This window comes from Rhineura floridana, chromosome 8, assembly GCF_030035675.1.
Source record: "Rhineura floridana isolate rRhiFlo1 chromosome 8, rRhiFlo1.hap2, whole genome shotgun sequence".
NCBI classification, from domain to species: domain Eukaryota; kingdom Metazoa; phylum Chordata; class Lepidosauria; order Squamata; family Rhineuridae; genus Rhineura; species Rhineura floridana.
In genome coordinates this window covers 59,943,838-59,970,363 of record NC_084487.1, presented here as the reverse complement: position 1 = coordinate 59,970,363, position 26,526 = coordinate 59,943,838, and the positions used below count along the sequence as shown (strand labels likewise).

At 40.3% G+C, this 26,526-nt stretch overlaps 1 protein-coding gene across 5 annotated transcripts in view; it reads right to left on the bottom strand.

Moving 5' to 3' along the window:
- Window positions 1-26,526, bottom strand: part of KITLG (KIT ligand) — a 114,545-nt gene that overhangs the window by 38,476 nt on the left and 49,543 nt on the right. For all 5 annotated transcript variants that reach the window (XM_061639602.1, XM_061639600.1, XM_061639601.1 and 2 more), the window contains exons 2-3: window positions 19,964-20,077; window positions 4,425-4,487 (exon numbers count right to left, since the gene is read on the bottom strand). In XM_061639602.1, the coding sequence (XP_061495586.1) occupies window positions 4,425-4,487; window positions 19,964-20,077 (177 nt within the window). The remainder of the gene's footprint in view (window positions 1-4,424; window positions 4,488-19,963; window positions 20,078-26,526) is intronic.

Sequence of the window (26,526 nt, the reverse complement as noted above, 5' to 3'; positions counted from 1 at the left end):
GTGCCCTTCTTCCTTGGGGTAGTCATGGTCCTCCTCTGTTGTTTTCTGAATGTGCTTTAAATGCATGGTGTGGATCTGCCCTAGTATACTATGCATTCATTAGTGAATTGAAAAGAACAATTTTGAAAGATACATTTTTATAAAGGGCTGTAGCTCAGTGGTAGGGCACATGCTTTGCATGCCAAGGTCCAATATTCAATTCCTGGGAGAGACTATTGCCTGGAATGCTGGAGAGCCACTGAGCTAGATGGTACCAAAAAGTCTGACTCGGTGTAAAAGAGGAAAGAGACCCATGGGCCACAGTGACGCCAAAATTTATTTATTTATTTATTACATTTGTATACTGCCCCATAGCCAAAGCTCTCTAGGTGGTTTACAACAATTAAAAACATTAAAAACTAATATACAAATATACAAATTTAAAAACACATGCTAAAATGCCTGGGAGAAGAGGAAAGTCTTGACCAGGTGCCGAAAAGATAACAGTGTTGGCACCAGGCGCACCTCGTCAGGTAGATCATTCCATAATTTGGGACCACCACTGAGAAAGCCTTCTCCCTTGTTGCCAGCCTACGAGCTTCCCTTGGAGTAGGCACCCGGAGGAGGGCCTTTGATGTTGAGCATAGCGTACGGGTGGGTTTGTGTGGGGAGAGGCATTCCATCAGGTATTGTGGTTCCAAGCCGTGTAAGGCTTTATAGGTTAAAACCAGCACTTTGAATTGAGCTCGGATTGTTTACATTTATATACTGCTTTATTGTAAAAAACCTCAAAGTGGTTTATAGCAGGAATCAAAACAATAAAAATATTGGCAAAAATAGTTAAAGACAGATATTTAAAAACATTCAAAATAATAAAACCAACAACGAGTTAAAAATAGGGAAAAATAGCTTCTACATGCCTGGGTAGGCTTGCCTAAACAAAAATATTTTTAGAAGGTGGCAAAAAGAGTACAATGAAGGCACCTGCTAATGCCAATAGGTAGGGAGTTCCAAAGCATAGGTGCTGCAACACTAAAGGATTGGTTTCTTACAAGAGGAGAACAAGTACTATGTGGCATGTGTAACTTGGAAAGTGCACCTTTAACTTGGCCTGGTAGCAAATCGACAACCAGTACAGATTTCAGAGCAGATGTATTATGTGCTGATAGGGTCTCACTCATGTCAGCAAACGTGCCACAACATTCTGCACTAACAGCAGCCCCTGGGTCAGGTTGTGCTGCATGGGGATTTCTGGGACCTTGGCAAATTGGCTGCCAGGATTGTTTTAGTTTTGGTTTGTGGTAAGGAATCCTGACTGGTTGTGGGATGCTTAGTTTTCTGCCTTAGGCACAGGAATCTTGTTGTGGTCGGTATAGCATTGCATTTAAGAAATCATCACTGTCTTTTGCTTTTCTTTTTCTATTTGCATTTCATTTACCTTTATCCTTACTCCCTTTTATCCATAGAAGCAACAACAGTGGTTCCATGTGCTCCGCTCAAACTTCTTAAACCACTGATGATGCACCTTGTTGTTTGTTTCTTGCCCACTAGAGGTAAAAGAAAATTCACATACTGGGCAGCGTGGCTGCAATTGTTATTCCCAAGCAACTGCCTATGAAGGTAGACCAAATCATGTGTGCTTTCTCTCTGTCAATTATATTCACTGGAATTGGGTTGGCTGATGAAGTGCGTTTATAGCAGCCCACAGGGGAGACAGAATAGCCTAGAGAATCTTCTTACTCATTTCTCAGACCTCTTTCTGAAGTGAAGGGTCAAATCTGTAAAGAAATTTGGATGTTAAAAGGTAGGGGCAGGGCATTCCAGGTGGGAGGCTGCCAACCCTACTTGGATATGGATATCTTTGCAGAGGATCCCTAGTCAAGCTTTACCAACAACACAATCCAAACCATATCTACTGAGAAGTAAGTCCTATTGAGTTCTATGGGGCTAAATCCCTTAGTAAGTGTGTTTAGAATTGCAGCCTTCGGGTGCATCCATCTTTACTCCTGAGTGCTGCCATCTAACATCTCTACAACACTAGGCTCCTTTCTTCCTACAATGGCCTTCTGGTGACTGGCCTGGCCTGAGGGCACTTAAACCCTTTTTGCCAGAAGCGAGTTGGCTAGATTAAATGTTCCCTACCCAGGCTCCATCTTTTAGCTAAGATGTCTATCTTAATTTCATAAGAACATAAGAAGAGCCTGCTGGATCAGGCCAGTGGCCCGTCTAGTCCAGCATCCTGTTCTCACAATGGCCAACCAGGTGCCTGGGGGAAGCCCGCAAGCAGGACCTGAGTGCAAGAACACTCTCCCCTCCTGAGGCTTCCAGCAACTGGTTTTCAGAAGCATACTGCCTCTGCCTCTGACTCAGATAAATGTTTTTGTATGAATTGTATGTACTAAGCAACTGTGGTTGACGCTTATTGTATCATGCTTAATGACATCACTTGGGCCCGCACCATAATGTCACTTTGACCCACCCTGTAACATCACTCGGGCCCGTGCCATGACATTACTCAGGCACGCCCCCACAATCTCAGGGTTTGGGATGCTTCTGACCTGGCAACCCTAGAGGGGGAGGAGAGAAGGAACACATAAGTCCACAACAGGCCCTTAACAATGAAATGAAGATAGAAGTGTACATCTACATATGACTTGTCTATGCAGCCAAAATTTCCAGTCCCTGTTTTATAAACACATATGAGAAGCTCCTCTTAACACAGTTGGATCTTAGCTTACTGTACTTCCTTATAGTAACTTGCCTTATTTCAAATCTAGTTTACATTTCAGAAGGAAGTTTCCTTTCCTGAGGATAACGCCCATCTATTGTACTCGGCTCAGATCTCTAGACACTGGAGCTGTTGTAACAAAATTACCTGAAAGAACCTTTAATTAGGTATTCCTATTGCACAACCTAAAGCTTAATTGACATTGGTTAATCTTTTTATGTGTGGTGTGGTGTGTGTATGAGTGTTAGTTTAAACATTTGTCTACGGTGTATACTAGTAACCCTATGGATACAACATACATTTAAATCACATTGAAAGCATAGTTTCCCCTCAAAGATTACTGCGAACTGTAGTTTGTTAAGGATGTTGGGACTTTAGCTCTATGACAGGTAAACTACAGTTCCCAGGATTCTTGGGGGAAAATGTGCTTTCAATCTGCTTTAAATGTATGGTGTGTACGCAGCACAAAAGACAAAAGAAATGAGTATGTATACCAAAGGCAACAGTGGCTCTATCATATCACCCTTCAACTCTGGTGATGTGCCCGGATGTACATAATGAGTGGTGAATCAATGAGAAAATGCACCTCATCCCATTTTGTTCAAGCTCAAAGAAAAACTATATCAGTTTTAGTGGATCTACTCTAAGTAGGGCTAACATTAGATACAGCCTTTATTGTTTGGATTCTGAGCACCATGAGAATATTTCCAAAACATGAATATTACATTGGAATAAGGAGTGCTTAGGAACTATAAAATCTTGCAAGAAAAGTATGAAAAAAGTCATATATGTCAGGAAAATAAAATATACTTTGATTACTCTGCACATTCATTAAAGAGATAATCATAACAATTATCGCAACTAAAGTAGCTGTTCACCTCTTTATCTCTGACAGCATCTTACATGGATTTCCCTTGTGGAAATGATAATTATACACATGCTTCTCCCTTCTGGTGCCAAAGCCACTGTACAATATGATCAAAAATATAAATCATGTATATTGTTCTCTGACTTGCACACTAATGAGGATTTATTGCATTTTATCACTAAAGAAAAGACGAGGCACAATCAAGCCTAAATAGAACATGCTCAGTTGTGACGGGAAAGGTTTAAGCCAGGGGTGGCTAACCTTTTTTTGCTCAAAGGCTTCCTTCACCTTTGGTCAAGCCCCCAGGGGGTGCATCTCTAGCTAGGAGTGGCCAAAATGAGGGTGGCCAACCCACACTCTTACATACACACTACACATTCACTGAATATGTGCACAGGCCCCCTGCACAATTGATCCATGCAGATCTTTGAGGAGGGGTTATAACTTCCCCCACTCAACAAATGACTGATCTGATAACTGGGGAGTGGGTAACCTGTGTCCCTATCAGGGAGTAGGGCTGGGCACAGCATTGTGTCTACTTAATTTTTCTTTTTTATCTCTTCTCCCCCAAAATCTGTAGGGTCTTGGGAAGCCAGAAAATACACTTGGAGGGCTGGATCGGGTCCCTGGCTGAGGCTTAGCTACTGCTGGTTTAAATTTAATTCAGCCATAGGAATCAATAAAACGCAGTATCACTCAGTGTCCTTTGAAGGAAAGAGCTTTTGAAAGACCTCTGATTAGTAGTAATTTTAACAAAATTGGAAGTTCACATTTCATAAGATCAGAAAGCAAGAACACGATGCCTCCCTTGGTTATTTTATGAATAATAATTCAAGTGGCTGTACATACCAGAGTGTCCATCTTCCGGACATATTTAAGGGTTATCATATAATCTTTTGGAAGATTTCCAACCTACAGACAGACAATAAAGGATATTAAAGGTCATTTAGTGATTCTATATAAAATAAAGCTTAAATTTAACCATGTGCTATATAGGACAATATTATGAAATATTCCACCTAATATAGGGGTGGGGGATACATAGCTTTCCAGACGTTGCTGAACTAAAACGTCCATCATCTTTGACCATTGGCCATGCTGGCTGGAGCTGATGGGAGTTGGAGTTCAACAATATCTGATACAAAGGTAACAGATAATTTTGAGGCTCACCATGGCTTGTTCTTATTTACATCTGAATTCTGAACTGGGACAGCATGATCTTGAGCAAGGTTACTGACCCCTCACTACAGTCCATATTGGAGCAGCTGTACCATCCCCCACCCACCCCAGCTCTGGAACACTACATGGTTTTCAGATCAAGGGGAGTCAATATGGTGCCCTCCACATGTTTTGGACTTCAACTCTCCTAAGCTCCAGCCAGCATGATCAGTAGTCACAGATGATTTAGACATATTAGGTAGTTTTTGAGTTCATGGTATAAACCCATATATCAAAAGCACACATCAAAATGTGAATGGTGATCTTCATGTTCCACCTTATTAGTATTTACTTAATTTTTGAAAGGGATAGATATAGGCTCATTCATCGTAAGTGCATCCAGAATCTTTTACTCAAACATATTTTACTTAACACACTCTGTACATGAGATGTGGCTGGCTTTTATATTACAACAAAAGGGTATGTTGAATTGTACTTTCTCATTTTAAAATTACTTCTTTACTTGTAAAATCACTTTTTGACTGAGTTTCACAATTTCTTCCCTTGTTTTATTTCATTATATCTCTCATAATCCTGTTAGCAGATAATTTGGGACCAACATTAGCCACACTTCAAGCAAAAGTTGTTTTCCATATTCAGTATGCGGGAAGAGACAATATTCAGCAATGTCAGCAACTGTATATTCTTTTAAGAAAGGTCACTGCAAGATTAAATTTGTTCCAGATCAACAAGCACTACAAGAACTGACATGCATTATGTATACAATCTACTTTTCTGCCATCAAAGCCTGTCAAGCACTTTTCATGCACAGTTTAAAAAAACCATAAGTAGCCAAGACTACAGATTCAAGGATTAAGAGCTTTACTTCTAAACAAAAACCAACTCATCATTAAACAGCTTGTGTGTGACAATGGATAATACATATGCATGGCATCTTACCCAGAAAACTTTCTGTAATTGTGAATTATTTCTGGAATCATTTTTGTAAAGATAGTTGTAAGTTTGCTGTGTTATCCATGTCCATGTCAAGGGAAGTCCAAAGTGACCATGTGCACAGTACCTCAGCAAAGCATGTCCTTAAAATCACTTAGACCTCCACATAGTCCTGCACTACTGTCTTAATTCTCCAAACCCTTCATCTTTACATGACCTTCCTTGATTTCTGAAATATTTGCCTGCCCTGCCTCTCTTGACATCATTGGCTGATTTGCTTTGAAGTGAAAGTGGAGCTTTGCAAGCACAAGGTGATATGCCTCTGGCTTCTGCTGATGTCACAAAAAGCATTTGGATAGAACCTTAGAATTTAAAGGTCCATAAGCAACCATTACTAAATAATCATAAATCTAACCCACATGCTGTGAAATTCAACAAGACCTTTGTTGGTTTCAATCAGGTAAGCAGTTACAGATCCTTCAGCTCACACAGATAACACAGACCTGTGTTGCCACTTTCATATCATATTTGGCAATGGACAGTTAGTGCTACAACGATTGTAAGTAACCAAGTCCAGCACAACATGTGAATCACCACACTGACTGTTGGGCATGGCTACCTGCAAGGTGCTCTGTAACTGTCCTACTATTGCTGTCTTCATGGGAACTGAAGAAATGGGGGGGGGCAATATGTCAAGTTCCTGGCAGGCCACACCACACATAACATGGTGGGCTAGTTTGGCTTGTTGGGTCACAAGTTCTGCAGACCTGGAATATCTTCTGTAATAAAGCTCCAGATGTCTTTGGGTGCATCAATCACTTCTCAGGCAACAGAGGCACTGTCAGAGAAGGAGGGGAAGTAATCTACTATGTTTGAGTAGCCTGGGACCTAGAGAAAGGCAACTTTCTACATTTAATGGTTGCCCATCAGTTGGGGGAAGTGTTAGTCCAACAACGGCTGCAGGGCACCAGGTTAGGGAAGGTTGTTGTAGTCTATCTATTCTAACTGGAAGAGGCTCTCCAGGTTTCCAGGCACAAATTTTTCTCAGGTCAGATTCCCCAGATCCTTTGCCTGTCTTCTCCTCTATTGGTATGTCCAAAAAGTCCAAGCTGTAAATACTTCACATATGACTAGCATCAGGAAACAATCCTACCATTTCTGGTAGATCTCAAGACTGAGCAATAGTGAGTCCTGGGCAACTTGTTTTCTCTGAGACACTTGTACTTGAGGTCTACCTCTCTATTGTTTCTCAGTGGGTAGACCTGCCGTCCATGTGTGGTTAGACCTGGTATCCAGATGTCTTTCTGCTCATCACTGAAACTCTCAATTTTGCCTCAGGCCTCTTTTCATCCCTTGCATCCCTTAACTAAAAGCACAGCTGCTACAATCAACTTTATAGACCCCTGCATCTACCTAAAAATAGCCAACACGCACAGATAACAACACTGAACTACATTTTAGGGTTGCCACGCACTACTCTAACTCCTCTCTCCTCCCAGCAAAATGGGTATAATGGTTACTTTGCAGGGCTGGCATAATCCATGTCCTCTCAGCCACAGCCCACCCCATGCATGGATGGTACCTGAACTGGTAGAGTAATTTTTTTAAAAAAATGTGTAGATACTCATTGGGGGGGGGGGAGGAATCTCACACCCTCCTCGTAAAATACAGCCTGATTTAAAAAGATCATGAACTCCTATATTTGCTGCTACCTTCTGTTTTGGGACTGAAAAATTTGTTCTAAATCACAGCTACACTACATTCCTGGGTACCTGAATTGTCTTCTATGAGGTAGCAATCGCTTCTCCAACAGCATAAAAGGCTAAAAAACAAACCCAAGGTGTTCCTTCTCTAGAGTCTCTGGACAACGAGTGTTTGAGTCTAGCCTTCTCTTTTGTCTAAACATCTGGACTTCCTTTCCTAAATGTCAATAATTGCTATGACTTCATTCATTTTCTGAAAACATGGAAAGAAGACAGCAGTCAAACAAATTACGAGAATAGCACTTGCACATATTTTGTCTCATCTCTCAGGTTTTACTACAAGTGCTAAGAACTTTTTTCTTTTTTAAGAAAAATAAAGTTGGGAATCTGGAGATTATGGCTCATTCTCTCTCTGTGTGTAGAATAATGGACTATAAATTAGATCTACTTAATTTATAATCTTTATTTCTAAACCTTCATCTATACATATACATTATGCAAATCTGTGCCCTCTTTTTTGTGATGCATTTCATCTTTTTTGGGCAATGTATAAGTGGCCAATCTAATAATGAGGGGAGTCTCAGACACAGGCAGGCCCACACAAAGTGGCTGGCTAGCTGCAACAGGATGAAAAAACTGATACCAACACCACTGTACACCTCTGGATTTAGACAGAGGAAGACAGATTTAGCGATGGAGGCATTCTGCCTTCCCTACCTTCACTTTTGATAGATATGAGCATTCCTTAGATGTTTCTACTAAATTGAAAATATGGAGTATATAATCATTCATATATATTCAAATAAAAATTGGATTGTGAAAGTACTGGGAATTCCTCAAGGAAGCCATGAGAAGCTAGGGACGGAGCTGCAATCAGCCAACTGCCTTATGTTGTGTGGGCCTGTTCCAAATTTTTTGAGGGCTGTTTACTACCCAGGATCACAACTTTGCTGTTCTTTTGTGCCCTTTTCCAGCTTCTTTGTGGTGCAGTCTAAACCATTTTGCAGCTAGTTCCTACTAGAAGGATTTGGAAAAAATTGCAGAAAGATCAAGTGAGATTACCATTACCAAATTATCAATCTAATAAATGTTTATGTGTTGAGCAGTAGCATTGCCGGAGGCAAGGATCAAGATTGAGTATCTCAAGTTTGTTTTGGGAACAAATGTTGAATGCCTTGCTCTTGGAACTCATATTAAAAGGCTACAATGATTGTTATAAGTAATTATATATACTAAATGACAAACACATGTACTATATACTTAGTCAAGGCTTTTTTGTTGTTGGTTGCCTAATGTTTATAGTTTAGATAATGTTTCCAGTGTGGGTAGTCTATGAACCGTAAAGTGTTTCCTACTATTAAAATGAACTACCCTAGCACATCTATTTTCATATATGTTGAACAGTGCCAGCGCTACCATTAGGAAGAATGAGGCAGGTGTCCTCAGGTGGCAGATGCCAGGAGATGGCAGCAATCCTCCCACTATCCCACCTATGCTAGCCTGCTGCCCTCAGGGTCAGTGGAGGATGTTGCCCCACTGACAATAGCCAATGCTGAAATAAGATTCAACTGCCAAACTGGTTGGATTCTGTACACCAAATGGGAGATACCATCTTGTCCTTTGCCTCAGGAAGCAAAATGTCTTGGGCAGGCCCTGATGTTGAGCATATGTGAGCCAAAACTCAAGGACAAATGGACAACAATTTGAGGCAAATATAAAGACAATGGCCACGATCCAGCCATCTGCTTGGTGAATATGCCTGAGGGGTCTCTACTCTGGTGCCAACTATGAGAAACATAGAACTAGGTGCTGATAGCTTTGAAAAAATGGGCCCCATGATTTGTACTTCTGATGCAGATAGGAATTCCCCGTTTCATTAGTATGTGGATAGCTACTCTGGAAGGACTAAATAATTATCTACTTTGCTTTACCATCCCTTCCTGGCACATGCATAAAATAACCTGCATATGTGCTCTGCCAATCCATGCAGAATTCTTTTATTACTAGCAGTGGGACTTCAAATCACATTACTGAATAGTGATCTCTCTCTCTCTCTCTCTCTGCATATGTACACAAAGCAGAATCCCATGTACTGGAGTGCATGAGGAACACCTATTCTACATGGGCAACAATCCTATCACACACCCAGTGGTTCCCTAGACCAGCTGTACTAGAGATGCAGTCTTCCTAACAACTGAGGCCAAGGCCCAGATTTTGCCAAAGAAGAGGTTCCACTAAAGATACAAAGGTGACACAGAAAAATAGATGTTTTGGGATTCCATTTATTGTTGTCATGACTTGACTGAGCTCAGTAATGAAGAGCCGCTGGGCTTCATAAAAAATAAGTTCACCAAACTAATACATTGTACAAGAGGATTTGCCACATACATATTGGGGGTGGAAGTAAGGTCAGCTTGCGTTGGCCGCAGAGAAGACAACAGAATCCAACTACTAAAATACACTTTAGAAAAATATCCAGTTTTCCCTTTAAGGCAAAGATATTCATTTATCACAAATGAGATTAGTATAGTTATATCCTTTATATGTTAATCATCTTTCATCTACATAAAGTGCGGCTAATTTTTGATCCTCCAGATATTGCTGGACTACAACTCTCATCACTTCTGATTGTTGGCCCTGCTGGCTGGGGCTGATAGGTGTTGAGTCTCTAGTACAACTGCCTGATCTGCTATCACAGAAGGTAAACAGTTTGCAGTCCAGCTTCTATGAGGCAATGAAAAACTCACACAGGGAATAAGAAAAAGTACTAGGAGATAGGGAAGCTGAGGCACAGAAATGGGAGCCCAGAGAATAAAGGCAAGCTGCAGGGTAAGCAATGGACTGAGAAAAGAGAACCTGTTTAAATGTTCAGTGGAGAGAATGGCTGAAGAGAAACAGATCTGAGATAGGAATGGGCTAATAAAAAGGGGGCTCTGGAAAAAAAATTCAGGAGCAATGTATGTGCTATGAAATGAGGGAAAGGAGTCCCAAGAAAAAAGGTCAAGAAAGAGTGCCTAAAATAGAAGTGGGTAACCTGTGGCCCTCTGGATGTTGATTAACTCCAACCCATTAACCATCGCCAAAAAGGCCAACAGTCAGGGATGATGGGGTTGCACGTAGTCCAACAACATCTGGAGTATACCACGTTGTCTAGTGATTCATGTTTCATGACCTTGAGAATACCATAATGTAGTTGTTGGGCATCTTCTGCTGAAGATTTATAATGCAGCTGGTGAAGAATGCAACAGCCCATCTGCTGTTAGAAATAGGTTGCTGGAGACACACTACAAACCCACCCACACCGAGCAGGCTTCCACCTCTTTCCTCCCTTTCCCTTCAAGCCCCATGTTTTTATATTTGCAATAACCTACAAGAGCAGCCTGGCCAGCCAGGGCAGGGAGATTGTGGGCTGGAAATCAATCGCTTCATTCCCATGATCAAGTTGAAGTACTGGTTACCATGGACACCTTCTATGTTGGCAAAAAATTGGACTGCTCCTGCTCCCTTTCCTGTATCAGGACTGACAGGTGCAGCACCAGCAGGACACCCCAGTGGTACCATGCTTTAATATCAACATATTGATGTATGAACTAGTAGACATCATCTAATTATTAGGAATTTATTAGGGAAGTGTTGTCTCTTATTGTATTGTCACTGAAAGTTATTGCTGCTTTTTAATAATGTCAATACTTTGTTATCTAATTTTTGTAAATTGTATTTTTTGCTTGATGTGTATTCTGTATTTAATTTTTTGTAAGCCACATGGGCCTTTTGGCCAAAAGGTGGCATAGAAATCAACCACCATCATCATCATCATCATCATCATCATCTGTACGGATTGTTAGCTGCATTAGGAACACAATTCAAGATGGTAAAATTGACTCAGAGATCATATAACTTTGGCCTTACAAGACAGATTGTTCCCAACTATATATTTCTTTTTTGACTGACCAAGACCACCCTTTTGAATTTAATCTTACACATGGAGTTCATAGACCAAGGGCACGTGCAGAGTTTTCTTGGAGGCTCATCTACAAATGTAGGAACTGCTTTTTCTTTGAAAACTTTCCAAAAGCTAAAAGTTGACCAAGGCCTTTAAATTTGGGTTGGTTTTTAGTGGTTCAAATAAACCTAAGATTTAATGCTTGCTAAAACGTAAAGTTTTTTAGCATGCCTTTAAAATTCACTTAGTCCAAGGTGGGAAATTTAATCTGTTGTTACTCTCCCAGAATTTGCAGGTTACAAATTAAAAACAAAGAATGAGAAGAGTTGGAAAGGCATAGTTGCCAGTAGCGACTGGTGGGGTGGAATGTCATTGCTTACATGGCTTCCCAATGTGGAGGTCACTGCTGGTAACAAAGAGGGGGAAGATGGAGTGAGGCAGCATGGAGGTCAGTGCAGGTGCAGCGGCAGGAGCTTTGGATTGGCTCTGCCACTGTGCCCACACCATGCTGACCTCCCCACTGCCTTTGCCCTCACCCTCTCTTTGTTACCAGCACTGTCCCCAGGTTGGAAAGCAAAGTAAGCAACACTGCTCCACTGGCTACTACAAATAGTTGTCTCAGGAACAGTTGTGGGATTAAAAAAAAAGAGGTGGGATGATTAAAGAGAGGACAGGAGGAGGAAAAGGAGAAGGGGCCAAGGACAGTTCCTTTAAGATGGTGGTATTTTGACTAGTGAGAGCGATTTCACAGTGGAGAGCGGTTAAAGAATGAGTTAAAAGAATTAAAAAGATTATGAACAGGTCAGTGCTTGCCCACCCCTTGCTGATGGCATCATAAACAATGGCAACTTAATTTGTTGCAGGAACACAAAAAATGATATAGTTACAATTTATTTATTAAACATTATATTCCACTTTTCCCTTCCGCAAAAGGAGTTGCTCAGAGATGCTTACAAATAAAAAGGAAACATAAAAGAAGCTGAAGCAATCCAATCATTAGAACCCAAAGAACCTAAAAAGAGCGGCAAAATAGCAAAACCAAAGCACAGCACTAACTATTGATACATTAAGCTGCAACATAATCAAAACCCTGTTTAAAAAGGCAAGCTTTCCATTGCCAGCAGAACACAACTACTGTAAAGAGGCAGGAAAGAGGGAGCTCCACATACGAGGGGCCACCAGAGAAAAAGCCCTCTCAAAAGGCACCGTCACATGCAGGAGGAGTGCCAACAGAGTATCTTAAAGCAGAGGTGGGGATGTTCAGGCCTGGGGGCTGAATACAACCCTCCAAGCCTCTCAGTCTGGCCCTTGGTACTCTCTCCAGCCACACCCCATCTCCCCAGGCTGCACCTCTCACCAGACCTACTCTGCAAGCTCAAGTGTTTTGCCTAGCTGGAATATGCCCTTCAACTCCAAGCAATGCCACTTGCTTGTCTGCATGGAGGAAAGAGAGGGGTGTGTGAATGTGTAGAAGCCTACTGTACCAGGTAAAATTGACATTCAAATACCCACCATTGGCATGTAGCTCCTGGAAGCATTCCCAAAAGGGAATGCAACCCTCAGGCTGAAAAAATTTCCTAACTAGGGTTGCCAAGTGTCCGGTTTTTCCCCAGAGACTCTGGTTTTGGGGTTTTTTTTTCCGGGTCTCCAGGTGAGTCTTAGCTTTCATTTTTTAAAAAATGTTTCTGGGTGGTCTGGTTCAACAGATATAACCCAAAATGTCAGCCGCCTCCCTGCAACTTCTGTTACTACCGGCTGCTCTAATTCTGGTCCTTTTAGGTTTTTAGCCAATAAGTGAAGTCAGGGTTGTGATTGACAAGTTTTGTTGACCCCCCAGGCAATAGTTAAACCCCATTTCACGTTCTGAGCAGTTTCCTTTTCCTGCTTGTCTCACTTCAAAAATTTAGTAAATATATAAGCTTTAAGCAGCATAAAGAGTACTTTCTCAGTACAGGATTGGGACTTGCTTCTGAGTAAACATGCAGAGGATTGCACTACAACAGACGATCACAGGAGGATCTTGGTAGGCATAAAAGTGTACATGCAAGGTTTTTAATTTCTTGGAAAAATGGCATATTATACATTTTATCTTTCAAATAATGCTTGAACTAAAGTTTTTAAAGTGTACATGCTGCTGTGTTATACTTTTCTAATTAAGGAGTCAGGTGACAAGGGTGATGGGCATCCACAAAAGCAGGGAACTGAGAAGGGGGGGGAACCCAGGATGCCGTAGGAAGAAAATGCACATAAAAAGGTTCCAATGATTTGCACACGCTTTTTTACTTTTTCAAATAAAATCATTGGAACCTTTTAATCTGCATTTTTTTCCAGCGGCATCTTGCCCCCCCCCCGTTCTCTAATTAAGGAGTCAAACAAGTTTAAATTTCACTGGACTGTTGAAGAAGGCAGTTTATATATCTTATTTGTAACCTGTTTTGAAAACCTTCCCAATAGCGTTTCTGGGAGTAAAGCTGCAGTGCTAATTCCACATACCTGGGAGCTAACCCCACTGAATTCAGTAGGACTTACTTTTGAGTAGACATGGTTAGGATTGTGCTGACAATCAATGGGACTTTTGAGTGAACATAGAAATGGATTGTGTTGTAAATCTTTATCTCCCCCTCTGATCCTTTTTTTTAAGCAGGTAGGCAGGGTTTACTTAGGTGTCACTGTTTTTATTTAGTAGGAAAGTAATACTTATTTTTTTTTTAAAAAAAAGTTCTGCAATGGCCAACTGGTTCTGACAATAAATATTATGTGGGGTGTATGTATGTTTACATCTCCAGTGTCTCTCTCTCTCTGTGTATAAGGGTTGCCAGGTCCATGGCCTGAGACTGATCCTGTATCTTTAGGAGAAGAGAAAATCAGCCAAGTGCAGGTGTTCTTGCAACACTGTAATGAGAAAAACCACAAGCTGGAATTCTCCCTTCCCCCTGCATAACTTTTAAAGATACAGAAGACCTCTTGGTTGCTAGGCGCAGCCTCTAAGAGTCTCAGGCCATGAACCTGGCAACCCTAGTGTGTATATGGAGTCTTTCCAACAACCTGTGGGGTAGAATTGGAAACCAAGGCAGCTCACAACAAGAAATAAAACCATTTAAAATCCAATAACCATAAAACAAGTATAAAACAGTTCCAAAACAGCTTATGGTGGCATGATTCTGAATTTTGAGTTGGGTGAGTGAAGTTCCATATCACTGAATTGCAGTCTTGTGCATGTTTCTCTGTCTGAGTAAGCCCCATTGAATACATTGGGACTTACTTCTGAGTAAACATGCATAGGACTGCACTATAAATATCTTTACAGGTTGTGTAAAACATCTTTTACATTCATGCTTATATAAATATTTCTTCATACTATGTCTTAATATGTATCTGATTTCACACTATGGTTGTAAATTATTATTTACAAATGATTATTTCCTGTACATTGTAAGTGTGCCCTTCTTCCTTGGGGTGGTCATGGTCTCCCTCTGTTGTTTTCACCCTGAGGAGCAGATTAGGCTGAGAGATGATGCGTAGCCCATGGTCACCCTGTAAACTTTGTAGCTTATTTCAATTTTAAAATTTAATTAAAACAGTTTATATGCAGGCAAAGTTTCTGCAGTAATGAAAATCCACATAATACATTTAAAGCACATGCAACTCACATTTAAAGTGCAAAGGATCCTGGGAATGGTAGTTTCCCCCTCACAGTTATATTTCCCATCACCCGTAACAAACTATAGTCCTCATGATTCTGTGGCGGGATTCATGTGCTTCAGTTGTAGGTTGAATGTTCTTTAAATGCATGGTGTGGATCTACCCTAGTATGCTGTGCATTCACTAGTGAATTGAAAATAACAATTTTAAAAGATACATTTTTAAACAGGGCTATAGCTCAGTGATAGGGCATATGCTTGGCATGCAAAGGTCCAACATTCAATCTCTGAAAAAGACTATTGCCGGGAACCCTGGAGAGCCAATGCTTCTCGATGTCATCAGTACTGAGCTAGATGATATCAAATGGCCTGACTCAGTGTAAAAGAGGAAACAGACCCAAGGGTCACAGTGACTCTTATTTATGTATTTTATTTACAACATTTATATACCGCTTTATTGTTATAAACCTCAAAAGCAGTTTATAGAAGGAATTAAAACAATATATTGCCAAAAACAGTTAAAGACAGGTATTTAAAAACATTCAAAATAATAAAACCAACAATGAGTTAAAAACAGATAAAAAACATAATAGCTTCTATATGTCTGGGTAGGCTTTCCTAAACAAAAACATTTTTAGCAGGTGCCAAAGTGAGTACAATGTAATGTAAATTGGCAGGGAGTTTGAAAGTGTAGGTACTGCCACACTAAAGGATCAATTTCTTACAAGAGCAGAACAAGTACTATGTGGAACCAATAACATGGAAAGCACACCTTGAACTTGGCCTGGTAGCAAGTCAGCAACCAGTACAGATTTCAGAGCAAAGGCTTTATGTGCTGATAGGGTCTCACTCATGTCAGGAATCATGCTGCAGCATTCTGCACTAACTGCAGCCCCTAGGTCAGATTGTGCTGCATGGGAATTTCTGAGACCTTGGCTGACTGGCTGCCAGGATTGTTTTAGTTTTGGTTACAAACCCTGACTGGTTGTGGGATGCCGAGTTTTCTGTCTTACTCATAGGAATCTTGTTATGGTTGGTATGGTATTGCATTTAGGAAATCGTCACTGTCTTTTGTTTCTGTTTTTCTATTTGCGTTTCGTTTACCTCTAGCCTTTCTTACATCCATAGAAGCAACAACAGTGGTTCCATGTGGTCAGCTCAACCGCCTTAAACTCACTGATGATGCATCTTGTTGTTTGCATGATGGTTTGTTTCTTGCCCAGTAGTGATAAGAGAGAATTCACATTCTGGGAAGTGTGGTTTCAATTGCTGTTGTTCCCAATCTACTGCCTGTGAAGATAGACCAAACCATGTGTGTTTTCTCTCTGTCAATTATTAATCACTGGAATTGGGTTAGCTGTCAAAGTGAGTTTATAGCAGCCCAGAGAGTAGGCAGGAAGAGTACAGAATCTTCTAACTCTTTTTCATTTCTCAAACCTCTCTCTACAGTAAAGTGTCAAATCTATAAAGAGGTTTGGGACAGCCATGTTAAAAGGCAGTCACAGCATTCCAGGCAAGGAGTTGCCAACCCTGCTTTGATATGGATATCATTGCAGAGGATCCCTAGTCAAGCCTTACCAATAGCACAATCCTAACCATATCTACTCAATAGTAAAACCTGTTGAGTGCTATGGGGCTTAGTTCCATAGTAAGTGTGTTTAGAATTGCAGCCTTCAGGGGCAGCCATCTTTACTCCTGAGTGCTCCCATCTAACATCTCCACAACACTAGGCTTTCTTCCTGCAATGGCCTTCTGGTGACTGGCCTGGCCTAAGTGCACTTAAACCCTTCTTCCCAGAAATAAGTAGGCTAGATTAAATGTTCCTTACCCAGGCTCTCTAGGCAGGTGAAAAGGAATGATCCCATCACTTCAGCTGGACCTGTAAACACTCTCATTTAGCTAAGATTTCTATCTTAATTTCCAATTGGAGAAATGTTTTTGTTTGGGTGGTATGCTCCAAGTAACTGTGGTTGATGCTTAATGTATCATGCTTAATGACATCACTAGGACCCGCCCCCTATAACATCACTAGGGCCCGCCCCTGAAATCTCAGGGTTTGGGATGCTTCTGACCTGGCAACCCTATTCCCAACCCTGTCTTAAAGTATGGGTAGATTCACATAAGACGAGATGGTCCTTCGAGTAGCTTAGCCCTCTCACAGAGAGCCCCATATAAATGCTGCCCTGGGCTCTTTCTGGGAGGAAGGGCAGGATATAAATGTAAATAAGTTTTGAGTAAGTGTTTATTTGTGCCCATTGATTTAGGTTACCTTGTTGGTTGTATAATGCCTTGCTTTCAACTGAGAACAATCATACTTTTTAAAGTAAAGTTTGCACTTAGATCAAAGCTTATATGTAGGTTTTGTGTAGAAACGGAACATTTGTTATATGAACAAATAGCTGAACAATGCCTTATGGCTTCATTTTGGACAGCTGCTAGATCTTCCATTTCATTTCCTTTATCCCTACCCTATATTTACAACTTGTTTCATTAGCTTAGATGTCTGATTCTCACTTTCTGTCCTGCTTGCACCTTTCTCCTCTTGCCTCTCATTTATTTCCTCCAACCAAGAATATATTTTAGCCTACGTTTCATTCCTTCTACCTGAGCCAATAAGATCTGTTTATAACTTTCTTTTAAGTGGACTGCGCTGCAATACTAAAATCATTTAAGTTTCAATTCAATTTAAAGTTGAAATGATAATTCTAGAGTTAGTGGTTTGTGAATAGCAGCCAGAGTGATCATAAAATGATACTACATAAACACAATTAATAGAAACTTAATATTCTGTGCACAGAAAACTCCCAGGCTGTTCATGAAAATATAAAAAAACTTGATTCAGTTAGTTTTAAATTAGCAGTCTGGAGAGTAGGATAATTAAAATTAAGAACAGTAGTTAATAGTAGCATCGGCAATGCACAATAAAATCTTAAATTCTACCAAATCTGAATCTCCATCATCCTGCCTATGAGTAAACAGGCAAGTTGAACTGAGACATGTATGAGAATGCCTTTTGAAGTTGTCTGTAAAAGGCCAGACATGTACATTTATTTTTAGAAATCTCAAAAAGACTGCCGATCAGAAAGGGACTGTAGCTCAGTGGTAGAGCACAAGCTTTATATCAATCCCTGGCACTCCTAGGACTTCTACCTGAAACCCTGGAGAGCCGCTGCCAGTCAGCATTGACAGTACTGAGCTGGGTGGATCAATGGTTTAACTCAGTACAAAGCAGCTTCCTACCTCCTACAGATCTAATCAACAGCTTAAATACTTTGGTCCCAATCTTAAATTCGCCTTGTTCTCAGACAACTGAGATACACAAAACTCCCAACAGGTTCAAGCAGAGAAACATAGATGCACACTTGGAACTGTTCCCGACATCTGAGTGAAGCATGTAAAAGTGGGAGTTGTCTGCACGTCAGAGGTCCATGTGCACACTCTGTATAAACCATCCCCCCCCAAAACAAACCTTCAGCTCCATGTCAGGAGAAACAACAATATGCAACTGTTTTCCCTTTGGAACCTTGTAGATGTGATGCTTAAGTAGCACAAGTCTTAAAAAAGGCATTTAACCACATTTTCCTATAAATACTTACGACAGCATGAAATGGATTGCATGAAAGCATATAACTTGCAAGAGCTCAACATCTCAGGAGTTTACTGTGCTTAAAGGGAGTTGATTACACGCAGGACTGTTTCACATCATGACTTACCAGCTCTCTCCCCCGCCACTTGCCACATACCATTGCCATAGTACAATCATGTGAATGTGTTGGCTCCAGACAGAAGACTGCAGTCACTTTGCTCTTCCTTCACTCCTGCTGCTGTAACCTATACTATGGTTTGGCTTACCATGTTGTCTGAACCCAGGTTCATGATTTGTCTCCTCTAAACAAACCACAAGTAGAAAGTTATAGAACAGACCTTTGCTACAGTTCAGGGTTTCTCTGGAGTGAGACAAACCATGAGACTAGGTCCAGACAACACATTAAGCCAAACCATGACTTAATTCACAACAGCAGCAACAGGAGTGAAGAAGGAGCAAAGTGGCTATGATTGCCCTTTCTGGGACCCTGCACATTTGCACTAAGCTATAGTTTGGCTTAGCTGTACATGCAAACTGAGCAGGTGCACAGCAGTATCAGCTGATGTTTCCCTTATTTTATTTATTCATTTCCACAATAAATGGAATCCATTTCTCATAATTGAGGGAATATGCCTTCTCTAGTATCCAGAGAGACTTTTAAAAATTGCTCAACTCACGCTGTCACTTACATTGCTCATAACATGCTAGTTTACTTGCTCTCTACTTGCAAGATTTGTTGTGCATTATAAATGACCTCCCAGTGACATTCCCATTATCTGTGCCTTGGTTGGATGGTCTAATCAAAGCAGGCACAAAGCCACTTGAAAGTCATTTTGTGAAAAAAGAAAAAGAAAAACAGCAGTACAATGTTCTTAAAAGACTGCCCTTTTATAATTACGAAACACCACACAAGTCAGTTTTTCTTCTATAACAATTGCGAGAACACAAGCGGAGCATTTCTCAATCAATTATTGCCAAATTAAAATGCTAAAATACAGGTTTAGGTTTGAGAACACCATGCTAAAGTACCTAGTTACCCTGGGCTTGAGATACAAGCTAACAGTAGGTCTTAGGGGAATTCACTAACAAAATGACCAAAGGAAACACATTAAGGACATTTGAGATGTGCTGCTGCTGTCTGTGAAAATAAACTTCCCAGTTGAAAAGAAAGGACGAGAAGGCTCCTGTCCTATATGCTGCAAATCAGAGGAAGCCCACCTGGTAACTTTCAGATGTTGTTGGACTGCAACTCCCATCATCCCTGACCACTGGACATGCTGTCTGGGACTGATGGGAGTTGGAAGACCAACAAAAGCTGGAGGGCACCACATTGGCTAGCCCTGCTGCAAATGTAATGACTTTTGTGAACTTATCTCCAATCGTGTAAAAGAAAAGCCACTTACCAGTTTTTGAATGTCATTCACATCATCTGTCACAGGATTCCCGCAGGGACTCTGGGCCTTGATAAGAGGTTTAAGGAGGAGCAGTTGAAGATAAAAGCAAGTGATAATCCAAGTCTGCAAAAGAGGGAGTATTTGCTTGGTAAACTTTACAAAGACCAATTACATACAGTAACATGTGGAACTTTGGAGTAAAACTTTGTGGCTACTGAAACAGTCAATCATTAGGTTACAAAAAAGCAGACAAATGATTTTTTTTTAAAAGCTTATATTATGGATCAATATTTGCAATAACAAATTCATGCTTTGTTTATTTATTTATTTTATGGATCAATATTTGCAGAAACAAATTAATGCTTTCTTTCTTTCTTTCTTTCTTTCTTTCTTTCTTTCTTTCTTTCTTTCTTTCTTTCTTTCTTTCTTTCTTTCTTTCTTTTATTGGTCAATATTTGCAGAAACAAATTCATGCTTCCAAGGCAAATATCAGATGTTTATACCCCCCAACCCAATTCTCCCAATATTTTCATTACTAGGCAACTTTAGAAGTAGTTTCAACCTACAGTCTCTTCATGGAGAGTTTTTTCCATAGAAGCATTCAATGAAGGGGCAAAAATGTCTAGACCAAGGGAAGCTGAAAAGGTACTCTCCATATGCTGTTTGACTACAACTCATCCCTTACCACTGGCCATGGTGCTGGACTGGGGCTGAGGGGAGTTATAGTTCACATCTAGAAAGCAGCACATTGGTTACCCCTAGTCGAAATGCTTCTTACTACTCCTCTTCACCCAGGCATTCGACTCTTAATTTTTGGAGAGCTTTTGGAGGGCTTTTGACATTGTGGCCTCTTTTAGGGGGTGGGGTGGGCCCTGGCTCTGGCTTTGCCAGGCTCTACCAGCATAAGTCTCTCAGCCCAGCTCAGCAGGGGCCCAGCTGGATCAGCCAAGAGTGGTACACGTGGAGCTGGTGTTAGCTAGCATAAGGCCCAGAAAAGGGCATATTGGGGGGCTGTCAGGTGAAGGGACTTAGGCCACATCCAACTCATGTTCAGAGCACTCCTGCAGGACCCAATAAAGGCAAACATTACACCAGGAAAAAGGTTGGTCTAAGAAAATATTTGCAAGAGAAGGCAATGAAGAAGGCTTTCTCTTCGGTAGGGGTATTTGGGAGAGTGGGTTTTTAACTTTCTGGTCCCTGCGCACAGCTCCTGGCTGAGGTGGCATTCAGCCAACCAAGAGCCTCCTGAATAGCAATTGGATGCAGCACAATTTTACTCCAGCTTCTCTTGCTCCAGCACTACTGACACCAGCTTCTCCTGAGTTGGATTGCTCCGTCCAATGGCTTTCAGGGGGCAATCAGCCATATCCTCTGTGAATTTGACCAATGAGAACAATTACACATTAGCTATATGGAATCTCAGAGGATGAATACCACTTAATATTGCCACTGACTGGAAAACCCTCTGCTAAAAGTGCCTAGAATATATTTCATATGTTAATACAAATGTTTTTGTTAGTGGGATAATGTGGACATCACATACAATATTCATGAAATGTGTTTGATAGATTTATGGCTAGTGGTTGCATCCAAGTTCTGCTCAGAGTAGACCCACTGAAATAAATAACCTAGGTTTTAATGGGTCTCGGCTAGGGATGGAAGGATCTGTCAGTTTCAGCTCTCAGTTTCTCATTGATTCAAATAATAAATTTGGTTCTCTGCATTTCTTCAGCAATTTGTGAATTTTTCTTTTTAAAAAAATCCCCATGAAAATTCTCCAGCATTTTAGTGAGAATTTCTCCTACTAAACACATTCTTGTATGCAGTTTTGACTAATATACACATTTTTGCAAACAATTTCTCCTAATGATATGCATTTTTGTATGTTATTTTCATGAATATATTCATTTTTATTCATATTTTCCCCTAATATATGTATTTTTGGAAACATTGCTTAGTTGGAGAACTGCATTGCAAAATTCAGGTAAGTGCGAATCTTGAAAGATGGCTGTGCTTCAGTTCTTATGATGTTTTGAAAAGTGCAGATTTGATAAATTTGGCTTTAAATGCAAACTGAATTGAATTTCTCACCCATCCTTAGTTTACGCCAAGTATAACTACCATTGGATACAGTCCTCTGTTTCTGTTGTACCTATATACAGATTCGTTTATAGTTCTTGTGAGCTGCTTTGAACATTATTTGAAAAAGCAACATATAAATTTTGCAGAGTTCTCTTTGCTGAGGCACAGTTATTGTCCCTGTCACTTCTGTGTGAACAGGACATCATACCCTTCATATTGGAAATGGGGCTTGTGGGAGTCCTAAAAGAAGGCTCGCTTTGACTGATGTGCACAAAAGTCTTTAATTGCCACCTGAAATGTCGGTGAACAGGTTGCATCATATATGTTCACTATCGCATAAAACTGAGGATGAAGCAAGGTTTCACAATATGGATTATACATATTAATCAGTATTTCAATCTAGTTAACACTGTGCTGTTAAAACAAACCTCCCACATACTGTTATGCCTCACAGGCTACATGCAGTTAGAGAATTCAAAATAATGAATCCTAGAAGGTGTAGCTAAAGAGCAAAGATGGGGAAATTGCAACAGACTCCTCACTTAATCAGCAAGCCAGTCCCTGTTGACGTTTTTATACAATGTGAAACAAATGGGCTCACATAAAGGAGCATGACCCAAAGGACTGCACATGGGACCCTGCTTTCACAGGGGAGAAGGGGAGATCAACTGCTTCCTCTGCCCCCTGGGACATGCTCCAAGTGATCATAGAATTGCAGGATAAGATTGCTTTAATTGGGTGACAGCCCTAGTATTTCAAGAATGAAACCACAAAGGCAGCCCTCCGGATTCAGGTGTGCATACAGAGATCTCAAGCTCCCTGCCACTTTAAAAAAGCAGGCAATGCACAACTTTCTCTTTTACAATGTACAATGCAGCCACTCCCATCAATATAACACATTGTTTGCCTAAGTTTAAGAGATGGAAAAGGAAGAACTGGGTGAAACAAAATTCTAGTGAGATAGGGCATTTTAATCTTAATCAAGGAAAACCCAGAGCTGGACTTTGAGCAAGACCTGATGTCCTGGCCAGGAGAATTAGAAGTTCATTTCTTTGAATAAGTAAGTGCATTTGAACAAATTCTGATCCATCATCAATAGCATGTTACTTGTTCACACTCAGGGCCAAATTAGAAGTAAAAGTAACTGCTTAAATGTCACATCAAGTTGGCCTTCAGATGTTGCCCAAAAGGGATTGTGAGCCCCGAGCTGAAAAAGGTTCCCCACCACTGTATTAGGGTCAAGTGTGTATAAGAATGCATATATGTGTGAAAATAACATACAAAAATGCATTATGTTAGTAAAAATCACTGCAAAAATGTGGATATTATGAAAAACTATTTACAGAATGTGTTCTATTTGGAGCAATTTGCACTAAAATGCTGGTGAATTTTCATGATAACTTTTTTTAAAAGAATACAAACTAATATGGAGAACTGAACTTAAAAATGGAAAAATAAGAAACAGAGGAAACCAGATTTGATTCTTCCATCCCTACTTCTAAATAAACATATTTTGGACTGCATTGTCAGACATGCTATTGTAGCAATGACCCAGGGGCGCTATTTTTTTCCTGCATTTGACAAATTTCAACTTGAACTCCCCCCCTCACACCCTTAAAAAACTCAAACAAAGCACAGCTATTATATATCAGTTCAACATTGGGGAAATAAAGGCAGTTTGGATCCTCAAAACCATGACAACTGAGTCACTTTTTCTGAAGCTAGAGGGACTTCTCTGAAATAAACTGCAGCCACTGATATTATGCATTTCCTATATGTGAGTGGCACTTTCCAAGTATGGAAGTGTGAGCATGTGTATATGCAATGATCATATGTGACTGGTTGCAGCTTTCCAGAACTTATACACAGAGATGATGTTTAGGTAGTTTCATGATTTTTCCTACAGGGAATTTTCTCTCTCTCTATAAGCATTGTTTTTGAAGAAGCCCTCATATAATCCTGGAATATATCAACCCATTGCAGCTTTCTCTGATGGCTTCTCAAAAAATATTTTGGCAAAGATCCCTTTTCTTATTTTCAATGTATTACATTCTTTATATTGAAGGCATTTATGAACCTGCGTTCATGATGTATTTATAGCTGACAACTGCACTCCTTGTTTATGAGAACCATTTATCAGCTGAAAAATACTTGTTTATACAGGATACAGAGCTTTACACAGGAGCTTGTCCAAGATTGTGGAATGTGCTGCTACAAGAGCCACAGACTATTGTTCCAAATGCAAACTCATTTATCCAATCTCCCATTTATAAAATTTGCTTTCTCTTCCTTAAAATCATTCTCCCCAGAGAGTAAAAAATGTCAGTAACTTCTCTCAATTTTGTACTTGGAAAAGTCTCAAATACTTCAATAACGTTATAAAAAAGTGTCAAGGTGGATCACAAGAAAACATGACAGCCAGTCCTAGAACTTTAGGGCTTATTAAAAGCTGTACAGTCACCTTGTTTAAACTACTGCAGTAAAACATCATCTATATCATATTATCCATATTCACACAGATGTAGTGTAGTTAAGAGTGTGAGCAAGGAAAGTCATCATTCAAATTTTGCTTCTGCCATGAACTCAGGATGTAGCTGTAGGTAGGACACTATGTCCCAATTCAATTTTATTGGGAAATTGTTACCTACTCCATGAACAAGACTGAGGTCTATGAACTTTTTTGCTGCACCCTCCCTCTTTTGTGCACCACAGGAAAATATAAGAAGTTTTCACTTCCATATTTTAACAAAACCCATAGTTTTCCATTACAGGCAAACCTGAACTATGTTTTGTTTAAACTCTAGAACAAACCAGAATCAATCCATACTTTTTCACAAATTAGCATTTAAACAAACCACAGTTCCTTGAGTTCAGACATAATAAGGAACTCTGGTTTATTTGAATTGGAAACCCCTGATTGCTTCCTCACAGTTTCAAAAGAAGGGGAGGGGAGAAAGACTAAGAACATTCAAGCCCAAGATTCACCTCAGTTTGTTCACATAGCAGGAAACCGTGGTTTCCCAATATATCTGAAATAGTCCTCTCTGTCTCTCAACCTCAGCTCATCCACTCATAAGAGGAAACAACAGTGGCATATTTAAAGGGTGCTGTAAGAAGTGCTGGGTGTTGTAGGTATTATTTGGCAAGCTAAATGCTAAACATTATAATAATAATACTGAATTGGAAGTAGTGAGAAGGGGTATACACCATACACTCTACAAAAAGTGCCCACAGTACAATTAGTGATGCTGCTGAAATCCACCTTGCTACCTCAAACATGTTTATTACTAAACAGAACAATAGAAAATAAATCCTAAATGTTTATTTATCTTGTTTATTTCAATGGGACTTACTTCCAAGTAAATATGATTAGGGCTGCTGGTTAACGCTGCAGTCCTATGCATACTTTGTGGGAGTTAAGACCCACTGAGCACAGTGGAACTCACTTCTGAGTAAATGCACACAGAACTGCTCTGTACATCAGCCAACTTGATTGTTAGTGAGTGTACACTGCAAGAGATGTTGTGGTAAATTATGTACTGACAACTAAACTAGGGAGACTTTCACAGTTCAAGCTATTTATTTTGTATTCCCTTAGAATTTGAAATTAACAATGAAAAAGAGAGTTCTATTGCAGTCGTCTTGTCAGAAACAGCACTACACTAGAGGCTCAAACGCAATTCATGCACTAACATGCAGAGCGCATACCACATGGTGTATTTTATAAAGCGTGTATGTAACAAGCCAAGATGCTGGAAATGAAATAGAGGACAAAGAGTAATCAAAGTCTTTCCTAAGGATGGGGAGGGGTGTCTGTGTTTCCAGAATCAAAGAATTGTTATATTGCAAGACTACTAAAAATCTAGGCAAATCATAACTTGGAGGGAGAGAAAGAGAAGCTCTGACTCTCTAAAGCAGGAATGGGGAATCTGCAGCCCTCCAGATGTTCCTGGACTACACCATCCCCAATCATTAGCCATGCTGACATGAAGTGAACTTCATGGCTGGGTGGGGATTTGAACCCCTGATCTCCCAGATCGAGTCTGACCCTCTAATCACTACACCACACTAGTTTTCTTCACATCTTCATCATTCAGTGCATACAGATAAAACCCTTATTTAAGGTAAGAGGTGTTGCATGTGCTGCACAAATTATACCAATCTGTCCAGCATAAGAACGCAATAGCCACGCCCCCAAGTAAACCAAATACATCCAAAGGAGGGTGTGGGGAAAGACTAGAAAATCAGGCACAATTCCATGAAACCACACCTTGTGACAGTTGTGGATACCCAGAGACAGTTGGGGAGGGGAGAAGACGGAAGTCCAAGAAAACTATGTTGAGGGACCCCAGCACTCATGGGTGACAATGGAGGTACCAGAAAACAAAGCACCATATGCCTTTTATAAATCTATCCAGGTCCATTTTGAACCCAGTGAGGTTCTTTGCTTCCACAATTACCAGGAAGGGTATTTATTTATTTTATATATT